Source organism: Drosophila bipectinata, chromosome 3L (assembly GCF_030179905.1).
Source record: "Drosophila bipectinata strain 14024-0381.07 chromosome 3L, DbipHiC1v2, whole genome shotgun sequence".
Classification (NCBI taxonomy): Eukaryota; Metazoa; Arthropoda; class Insecta; order Diptera; family Drosophilidae; genus Drosophila; species Drosophila bipectinata.
The window spans coordinates 13,415,587-13,425,491 of NC_091738.1; the positions used below are offsets into that span (position 1 = coordinate 13,415,587).

Consider the following 9,905-nt stretch of genomic DNA (forward strand, 5'->3'; position numbering starts at 1 on the left):
GTTATCAATATAATTCTTCATTAATATTCCCCAAAATTCTAATCCCAAATAAAAGTACTGGAAATACTTAAATTTTTTTCTAACAGACTGTTTACAGAAGCTGTTACCATTATTCCGTCTATGTTATCAGTATTTTATATGTAGGACCATACTCCATAGCTATATCTTTGGCGGAATTCATCCGATTCTAAAGCGGAATACCTTAAACGATTTGTGGATCAATTCTCCATAAAACTGCATCAAAATCCCAAAACAAATTTTCAAATCGATTTTTTGTCAATTTTTCTGATGGTTCCCCTTTAAAAATTCCGAAAATGCATGGGTTCACAATATGGCCCCATACGATAGCCATATCTTTGTCAATATTCATCCGATTCTTGAGCGGAATACCTTAAACGAATTGTGGATCAATTCTCCATAAAACTGCATCAAAATCCCAAAACAAATTTTCAAATCGATTTTTTGTCAATTTTTCTGATGATTCCCCTTCAAAAATTCCGAAAATGCATGGGTTCACAATATGGCCCCATACGATGGTCATATCTTTGTCAATATTCATCCGATCCTAAAGCGGAATACGTTAAACGATTTGTGGATCAATTCTCCATAAAACTGCATCAAAATCCCAAAACAAATTTTCAAATCGATTTTTTGTCAATTTTTCTGATGGTTCCCCTTTAAAAATTCCGAAAATGCATGGGTTCACAATATGGCCCCATACGATAGCCATATCTTTGTCAATATTCATCCGATTCTTGAGCGGAATACCTTAAACGAATTGTGGATCAATTCTCCATAAAACTGCATCAAAATCCCAAAACAAATTTTCAAATCGATTTTTTGTCAATTTTTCTGATGGTTCCCCTTTAAAAATTCCGAAAATGCATGGGTTCACAATATGGCCCCATACGATAGCCATATCTTTGTCAATATTCATCCGATTCTTGAGCGGAATACCTTAAACGAATTGTGGATCAATTCTCCATAAAACTGCATCAAAATCCCAACACAAATTTTTAAATCGATTTTTAGTCAATTTTTCTGATGGGTCAATCCTTCAAAAATTCCGAAAATGCATGGGTTTACAATATGGCCCCATACGATAGCCATATCTTTGTCAATATTCGTCCGATTCTTAAGCGGAATACCTTAAACGGTTTGTGGATCAATTCTCCATAAAACTGCATCAAAATCATTAAATAAATTTTCAAACATATTTTTTGTAAATGTTTCTAATGGGTCCCTTAAAAAGTTTAAATGTTTCCCTTAAATGTTTCCCTTAAAAAGTTCCGAAAAATCATGGGTTCACAATATGGGCCCATAATATGTTCATAACTTTCTCAATATTCATCCGATTCTTAAGCGTAATACCGTAGACGATATGTAGATCTTTTTCCAATAAATCTTCATCAAAAACCTCAAAAAACATTCGAATCCCTTCTATAAATTATACAAAAGTTTTGAAAATGTTATGGATGCTTCTTAATTTCTTACACCCAATTTGTATTAAATTTACCTACTAAAAGCAAAAACTAACATTTTTAGTCAAAGCTCAATCATTTTAAGCGATTAATTAAGTTTAGCTAAAAATATACAGCCTCACTAAACAAAATAGCCACAATAATACTAACTTGTAAAAATACCGAATTGAAAAATACTAAAAGCGCTGCCGTTTTTTGCAGCTCGCCCCCTGGTCTCTTTCTTTTTAACCTCTCGTTTCGGCAAGGTACGTACGCCCCACGTGGCTTTATCTCGAATTTGGATGATTTTAGGCTTATTTTTGTAAATAAAATACTTATTTACCCTAGATTCGACGTAGCATTGAACGCGGATATCGCCACACATTAAAATGGTAAGTATTCTGACATCCGGAAGTGGACGGGTGAAGGGTCTCGCGTCTCGCGGAATGAGGAATGCGCGTTTCCCGTGGGCGACATGACAGATGCTTATTGTGTTTCGTTTCCAGGGTATTGATATCAACCACAAGTACGATCGCAAGGTTCGCAGGACCGAGCCCAAATCCCAGGATGTGTACCTGCGCCTGCTTGTTAAGGTAAGATCGATCGATATTCGCAAACTTTAAATGGCGGGGGGAGTAATTTTTGTATCTCTTTCCGTTTTCGCAGTTGTACCGCTTCCTGCAGCGCCGTACCAACAAGAAGTTCAACCGCATCATCCTGAAGCGTTTGTTTATGAGCAAGATCAACCGCCCTCCGCTATCGCTGCAGCGCATTGCCCGCTTCTTCAAGGCGGCCAACCAGCCCGAGTCCACCGTCGTGGTCGTCGGCACTGTCACCGATGACGCCCGCCTGTTGGTGGTGCCCAAGCTTACCCTGTGCGCCCTCCACGTCACCCAGACTGCTCGGGAGCGCATCCTGAAGGCTGGCGGTGAGGTCCTGACCTTCGATCAGTTGGCTCTCCGTTCGCCAACCGGCAAGAACACTCTGCTGCTGCAGGGCAAGCGTACCGCCCGCACTGCCTGCAAGCACTTCGGCAAGGCTCCTGGTGTGCCCCACTCGCACACCCGCCCCTATGTCCGCTCCAAGGGACGCAAGTTCGAGCGTGCCCGTGGTCGTCGCTCCAGCTGCGGCTACAAGAAGTAAGCATCCAGCTGCTGCCGGATAGATTGGAACTAAATAGGACACTTTTGGTTAAGATTGATTTGATTTGTCACGTCGCCGTCGCACACCACTCGGCAATAAAGAAGTTTTATTCCAAAAGGTGAAACGAATGTTCTTAAAACTATAACTAGTGCAAGTGCGTGCTCCAGTAGTTGATCAGAGACTGGTCCTGTGGCTGGATACCCAGCACCTTCTTCAGCTTTCCCTGGACGCTGCTGGACTTGGCGTGGTTCAGGCAGGTGACTTTGCTAATTGAGGAAAGTGGATAACTTCATGGACGTAACAATTTCTCTGGCGAATACTCACTTCTTCCATTCCTCGATGAGCACTTTGGTCTGCTTGTTGAGCACCAATTCGGTGAAGTTCTTCTCCTCCACTGCCTTCAAAAGTTTCACCATGAGATCGGGCACTAAAATGTGGAAATGGAGTTGTAATAGCTATTCTGTTATGGAATTTTGGTAGATTACATTTTCTGGGCAGTTCCCCCGGCCACTTGACAGTCACTTCGTGGCCATTGATATGTTTGTCCAAGAAATCTATTCGAAAGACCGAAGCACTAGCCATGGGAACCGCAATATCGTTGGATACAGATATGATTTTATACTCGGACGAGATGGAGTGCTGATGCTGGGCATCTATGCGCATCAGGTTGTGCATTGGCTCCGGTAGCAGCTTCTTCAGGCACACCATGAATCGGAAGGTGCGCCGCGGGTCGCCTCTGACCACTATCTTGATGCCGGTGAGGGCGCAATAGCAGACCGTGGCGAACTCCTCTTTGCGTACCACGCTTTTAAGCTGGCGCAGCGAGAAGAACTCCTCCTGGTCGGGGTCGTCGAGGCTCTCGATCATGGGCAGGGTGGAGCTGTTATAGGTGAGCCGTTGGGCTGGCGGTCGCCCGCTGCTCTGCGGAGGAAGCCAGGGCAGATTTCCAAAGGTCACATGCTCTGTGAGAAAGCGGGAGCCAGCGAGCAGGAGCCAGGCAAAGTGTGAGTGCAGTTGGGCGAAGATGTGCTCCTCTCCGGTGAGCTCCAGGAGTGAGCGAGAGGTCTGCATCGGGAACTGCACGCCCGAGAGTCGTCGCTGTCGTTCCGAGCAGATCGAATCCTCCGCTTCCTTGGTCTTCTTGGCAGCCGCCTGCAGCTCGGAAGATACCTTTTTCAGGTGCTCCGCCAGAAAGGGTTTGGTGTTGAGCAGGAAGTACTTGTCCTTCATCAGGACTATAAACGAGAAGAGCTGGGAGTAACCTCGGGCCTGCGAGTCGGCAACCCGAAACGTGTGACTCAGAATGTGACCCCTGGACGAGTCTCCGAAGAACACAAACTCGCCGTCCTTGCTGGAATCTGTGCCGTTGCTCAAGCTGAGGACGGCCGCCTGCTTGACCAGGTTGGCCACCTCCGGCAGTACTGCCACCTTTGTGCTTACAAATGTGGCTCCACTTTCTACGTCCTTGCTGTATATGGCATTGTTGTTGCGACCCATGGAGTAGTTACAGGCGGAGCAGGTCTTCTGGGACTGTTGCTGCTCCAGTTGCAGGTCCTCCAGCTTGGTGTCACGCAGCGTTTGGGTACAGAATATGGCGCAGGGGCCATGCGCCTCACAAAAATGGCAGAGCGCAATCACGGCGTTCATCTCTGCGGGCAGGTGTTATGATTTTCCTCAGGTTATTGTTCGTTTATTTTTGTTTACAACCAGTAGAGTTACCACCTTTCAACAACAAATCTAGCTGTTTTTCCAGATATTACAGAAGTTGGGGGTTTATTTTGATTATTAAAAGTATATATTAATTCATTATTATTTACTTTTCTTATTTAAAAGCTCTTTTTATTTTACCAAGCCTTATTTTAAACAAATTTTGCAATCAAAAAAAAGTGGAAAACAGTAGCTGATTTACCAACACTGACCAAGTCATATGATCTTGAGGTGTCAGCTAGAGATGGTCGATAGATTTCGATAGTCAAAAGTGCCGCCAAAAGCCAATTTTGAAATCGGGTTGGCGAAAATTGATAAATTTTACTTCATAAAACTGCAATAAAAATGATAATCTAAATTTTAAAAAGGTAATAAATACTTTTACTGATGAATTGGTTAATTCTTATTATAGTGCATTTTATCAAAACAAACAATTATTTAAATTACTTAAGAAGTTCATGATTAAAGTTTTAAATTAGTTTTTTTTTGTATATTATATGTTTAACAGTAAGTAGCACTCTTTAACACAACATGGAATGTGTTTATTTACCCAATTACTTATGCAGAGCGAAAAGAGTTGTATCGTTTACGTATTCTGGATGTCTTTATAACCCAATTTGTTCGATATGTTAATAGATAAAGTAAATACTTTATGGAATCGCATCTCGGATGGGTACTAACCTGCCAGGTCTTCATTCTCAAAAGGTACCGTGCCCCATAAAGACGCAATGCAATTGCTGGCTTTGATTCTCATCCTACCTTTGGTCGAAGCGGCTTTTGACGTTGTGAGCCCTTCAGTTGGTCAGAATCTTACGGGCTTCCTGCACGTCCGCCACAAGAGGCATCAGCTCATCTACAGGAATGGCGGAACCATCAGGTTGGTGGTTGGTCCGGTAATGGCCACCCAACTGGAGGATCCAGTCTCGTGGCGCAACGTGGTCTACTACTATGTGATTCACTGTGGTGCCTTTACCCTGCCCTCGGCTCCTTTGTATCCCTGGGACAAATGGGAGACGATCTACGCACGATCTTTGCAGGAGAAGATCAAGGGACTGGATGAATCCCACGAAGACGACACTCGCATCTTTGCCTACGCCGTCCTAGAGAATTATATGGACCGAGTCAGTGGATCGGTGGGCAAAGGACGTCAGTGTCTGCTGCGGGGGATCTGCGAGAATGCTCAGGTGCATCGTCATCATGGCATAATGGCGGAGCTACTAAATATTCTACTCACGTGAGTTCTGAATATTTAAGATCCTGAGACCATATTCTTATATCTATTTTATAGACCTGGAAAAGGAAGTATCGATGTGGCTTATAAGGAGGCGCTGGAGGTTGGAAGAGCCGGGGTGGATTGCCTGGCCCAGTTTGGCCCGGATTGTCCCAAAGGAGAGAGTCTTCTGGATGCCTACACTGTGGATGTGGAATACTAGAATATCTTACAGCTTTGCGGGCAAAGCTTCTTTATAAAGAGATTAAATTTAAATCATAGATTTATTATGTCTATTTGAACCAAATATCATTAAATCAGTTGAAACCTTCCTGAAATCTGTCTCAATTTTAGATCATTTGCAATTCATTGTCACTCAATCCTGGAGAACTCAAGCTGAATCTGAATTTTTAATGGTAATTGCGAGTGATATGTGTGTGTGTTCTTGCCACAGCCACGCCTTCTCAAATGCCAAACTCCCTTCGGTAAACCAGAAACATGACCGTGTGCAACATCCTCCAGTTGCCCCGTGAAAAATCCGTTAACATTAATGGCTTGTGGCTGATGCAACTTGGCTGCGGATGGCGGTGCTGGCGGGTAGCGAAAGCCAACACACGACCGCCATTTTGTCAACAATGGCGTCAATTAAATGGAAAATGCAGCTGCAGCAGCAGTGGCAGCAACAACAACACCAACGAAAGACAATAAATGCGTCTTAAGTGGCACATTAGGCTTGCAGACGCAACCAGGCGGGGCCAGGGGGTGGAGTCTTTAAACAGAGTTGAATACAGGGGTACTCTAATGGAATTAGATCTTGAAGGAAGTATTTTATTTTAGTATTTTTTTTGGTATTTTTTTTAAGGAAAACTTTTAGGGATTTATTAAAAGAAGGTCCTTTAATGAAGGTCCTTTGGTTCTGTTATAGTCACCCTGTTGCATCCACTGCCTCAGCTTCGTTCTTGCCTCAGCTGCGTCTTGTGTGCCCGGGCTAATTCAAATGCGATTATGACAACGCGAACAAGGAAGGAGCTAAGCTGCGGAAAAGAGAATGGCTGGGGCGTGGGCTGGGTTGGGGCATGGAACCATGCAAAGTGCAGTTAGCATAGCACACGGGGGGGTGTGCAGGGGGTCTGTGCAACTTTGCGGTGTTTGAACTTGTGATGGTGATGAAGAGGAGAATAGGTAACTAATGTCTGCGGTTGCCAAAGTTTATGCGCCATAAAATCACAATCTTGAAAAACTTGAACTTAGCTTGTGAATAGTTTAACCTTAAAAGTGCTCTATAGACTGAATATATCTTTTCTCTTTTTTTTTTAAATATATATTCCGACCCCCCCCATAAACTACTCTTCCAAGCCTCCATCGATATGCACACATTCTCATGTCTGAGCACACAGTTTCCTGCCCCTACGTCATGCCTCCGTGCATATCCGCCCCAAATTATGCAGCAAGAACAAGCGGATTCCGACATCAGGACAGGACCCATTAGACATGCACTTTGATTTGGTTGAAAACTTTATTGCGGTCCCCGATCTCCACCAGCCATAGCCGCAGGCACAGCCACAGCACTAAATCAATCATCCTCAACAATCAGGAGCTCGTCTAGGAAGTTGGAGCCCCGAGGACAGGTCCTGTACAGGTTCAGGCAATCGGCTCCTGCCCTTCCGGCGGCGTAGGCATCGTGGTAGGACTCATCCAGCTCCGCTTTGCCGGGACTGGAATAGATGCCAGGATTAGGTAATAAGCCCAAGCCACCTCCCAAATGTTACTCACCTAAGGACGATGTCCATGATTTCGGAAAACACGCCAACATGATGATGGATCTGAGCATTCTCGCAGATGGATCGGAGAAGGCACTGCTTGCCCATGTCCCGGTCGTTGTTCCTCCTGCCAATGTAGTCTTCTAGAGCGGTGTAGACCACGAGTCGGGCATCGTCCGCGTACCGCACTCCACCGCCAGCTGTGTGCCTCTCGATGTTCTTCCTCATTTGGGTCAAGGACCTGGCAAAGGTGCCCTCCCACTTGTCCCACGGCCAAATAGGCGAAGTGGGCAGGTTGTAGGTGCCGCCCTGAATGGTGAACGACAGCACACACGATCGGAAGGACACCTTGTCCTCCAGGGGGATGGGCAGCGAGGGGCCGATGCTGAACTTCATCGATCCGCTGTTCTGGTAGATCAGCCAGCGCTTCTGTCGGTGTCCCAGGAAGGCAGTGAGATTCCTTGGGGATGAGCTTTGCAACGGTAGGACTAGGCAGGCCAGGAGGAGGAGGACTAGGCCCAGATCCAGTGATGACTTCATTTTCTCCGCTACTGACAGCAGGTGGAGGCGTCACGGTCTTAACTGGTTTGGAAATCGGACGGAACTAAGTGAGCCATCCAGATTGGATGACAAGTGGAAATTTTGAAGGCGCAAACATTTGGACAGGCAATTAGCATTCCAAATAAGGCAAGAATCGGAATACACTGAGAGAAAACCAAGGGTGTAGTTGTGGTTAAAATAGAGTTAAGAGGAGACATACCAACCTTTTTAAAAAGATGTTTTTCAAGACCTATTCTAGACCTCTTCAAAGTCGTTATAGATTTCTTTTATTATAGTAATTTCCCCTTTTTTCTCTCTGTGTAACCACTCACTTGAGGTTTTCTATTTGCACACGTGAATGTTACCAACTCGGGCCTCTATTTGGGTTCATTTCCCAATGAAGTGACCCCCAACCGGCCCAAGATCAAGATGAAAGGTCACCAACTATATACTATATAGAAAATGGCTGGGAAAGACCCACTTAGGGAACCATTAGGAGTTGGGGAATCTTTAAACACAATCGGAGGTTTGTTGGGGCGACGAAACGAGAAATGTTTTGCAAATTATTTAGACAAATAGGGGAAACAGCAACCCCATCCTTTGGGGCAAACTGTTTTGCTGCAGATAATATCCTTTTTCGGGTTGTTTTGTGATTTGTCGACGTGGCCGGAAATGAAAAGCAAATAGCAGTAGCTGTAGCTATACCAGGGAGCTGTCCTTGGTCCTTGGTCCTGGCAATGCGGCAGCCGGCAAATAAATTTGCTTAAATAACACCAAAACAGCAAACAGAGCTGCAAACCGCAAAGCCAAAGACCAAGATGGGAAATCCGGAGTACGGTGTCAGGGCACCATGAGTCCGGACTGTATTTTGTTACCCACACACACACATGGCATTCATTGTGTGCGACATGGAGCAACTTTTTCCGTCCTGACACCTGCCACCTGCCCCTCGGACATTTCCGCTTTTTCGGCAGCAAACAAGTAACTCTCCCAAGCAGCCAAATTCGTGTTGACAACTCGGAATGATTTATAGAAAATGCGTGCAGACGAAATTTTCACATCCCGCCCAACAATCGACCAAAGAATCTCAGCAAAAAAAACCGTAAGACCCTAGTCTTGTGCGTAGGCGTCAATAGAAAGATCAACAAACCCAAATCATTTGGAGCAATAACCCTGAAAAGATTTTTTTGTGGCATAAAACATGACAGTCATGGTGGGTGTTTGAGTTTTATAAATATCAAGACCTAGATCTAGCTAAATGAAAAATAATAATAAGAGTTATAAATAGACTGTTATAGACTTCAAAAGAAAGAGGGCCAAATATGCCCTAGTAGCTGCAGGGAGTTTGGGTTTATGTTTTAAAGTATTATCGGATAAGATACTGCAAATATCGGTTATAATTCATCATATTAATTAACTTTATTTAAGAGAGATTATACTAGTTTCTTCTAGTATCTAGTATTACAACAACAAAATTGCAATAACAAGAAAAAAAAGCAAAAAAAAAAAATATTTATCAAAAAAATAAATAATTTTCCGAATTTTCGCGGCTGCTTAAGTGCAACCTATGAGAATCGAGGAGGAGGGCACTATTTTTTAAAAAATATTTTTTTTTTATTTTTATTAAATTGTCACCGAATTAAAGCATCTTCTGGAATGTTATCATACACAAAAAAACGGTAAATTTTTACCTTTCATTACTATTTGACTTCCAGAAGCCCTTAAATGTGGGCAATGGAAAAATGAGTGTTTACAATTTTATTTTTATAATTGAAAAACAAGCATGATTTCTTAAGAAATATAGGGTATAAGGAACTAAGGATACATTCTATATACATAAATACATATGTATGTATATCGAAAATACCGTTTATAGCTTATCAAAAAAGCAACAAAAAAAAAAATTTAACAAAAAAATAAAAAAAATAAATAATTTTCCGAATTTTCGCCCCTGCTTAAGTGCAACCTATGAGAATCGAGGAGGAGGGCACTATTTTTTAAAAAATATTTTTTTTTATTTTTATTAAATTCTTACCAAATTAAAGCATCTTTTGGAATGTTATCATACTCAAAAAAACGGTAAAT

General features: G+C 43.2%; 4 protein-coding genes across 4 annotated transcripts; 2 read left to right on the plus strand and 2 right to left on the minus strand.

Annotated features, from left to right (window-relative positions):
• Window positions 1–1,629: 1,629 nt before the first annotated feature.
• RpL18 (ribosomal protein L18) lies at window positions 1,630–2,727 on the plus strand. Its single transcript, XM_017240908.3, has 4 exons — window positions 1,630–1,726; window positions 1,809–1,852; window positions 1,967–2,053; window positions 2,127–2,727. Exons 2-4 carry the CDS (start codon window positions 1,850–1,852, stop codon window positions 2,601–2,603), a joined length of 567 nt encoding a protein of 188 aa, XP_017096397.1. The 5' UTR covers window positions 1,630–1,726; window positions 1,809–1,849; the 3' UTR covers window positions 2,604–2,727.
• Window positions 2,454–4,454, minus strand: BHD (folliculin). Its single transcript, XM_070280019.1, has 4 exons — window positions 4,326–4,454; window positions 3,089–4,252; window positions 2,928–3,030; window positions 2,454–2,869 (listed from the first exon to the last, which is right to left on the minus strand). The coding sequence occupies exons 2-4, from the start codon at window positions 4,248–4,250 to the stop codon at window positions 2,749–2,751; spliced, it is 1,386 nt and encodes a 461-aa protein (XP_070136120.1). The 5' UTR covers window positions 4,251–4,252; window positions 4,326–4,454; the 3' UTR covers window positions 2,454–2,748.
• A 584-nt stretch (window positions 4,455–5,038) lies between these two features.
• LOC108124880 (uncharacterized) lies at window positions 5,039–5,743 on the plus strand. The gene is made up of 2 exons (XM_017240763.2): window positions 5,039–5,544; window positions 5,599–5,743. The coding sequence occupies exons 1-2, from the start codon at window positions 5,039–5,041 to the stop codon at window positions 5,741–5,743; spliced, it is 651 nt and encodes a 216-aa protein (XP_017096252.2).
• Window positions 5,744–7,052: 1,309 nt separating this feature from the next.
• LOC108124879 (uncharacterized) lies at window positions 7,053–7,971 on the minus strand. Its single transcript, XM_017240762.3, has 2 exons — window positions 7,294–7,971; window positions 7,053–7,235 (listed from the first exon to the last, which is right to left on the minus strand). The coding sequence occupies exons 1-2, from the start codon at window positions 7,818–7,820 to the stop codon at window positions 7,094–7,096; spliced, it is 669 nt and encodes a 222-aa protein (XP_017096251.2). The 5' UTR covers window positions 7,821–7,971; the 3' UTR covers window positions 7,053–7,093.
• Between the last annotated feature and the right edge of the window lie 1,934 nt (window positions 7,972–9,905).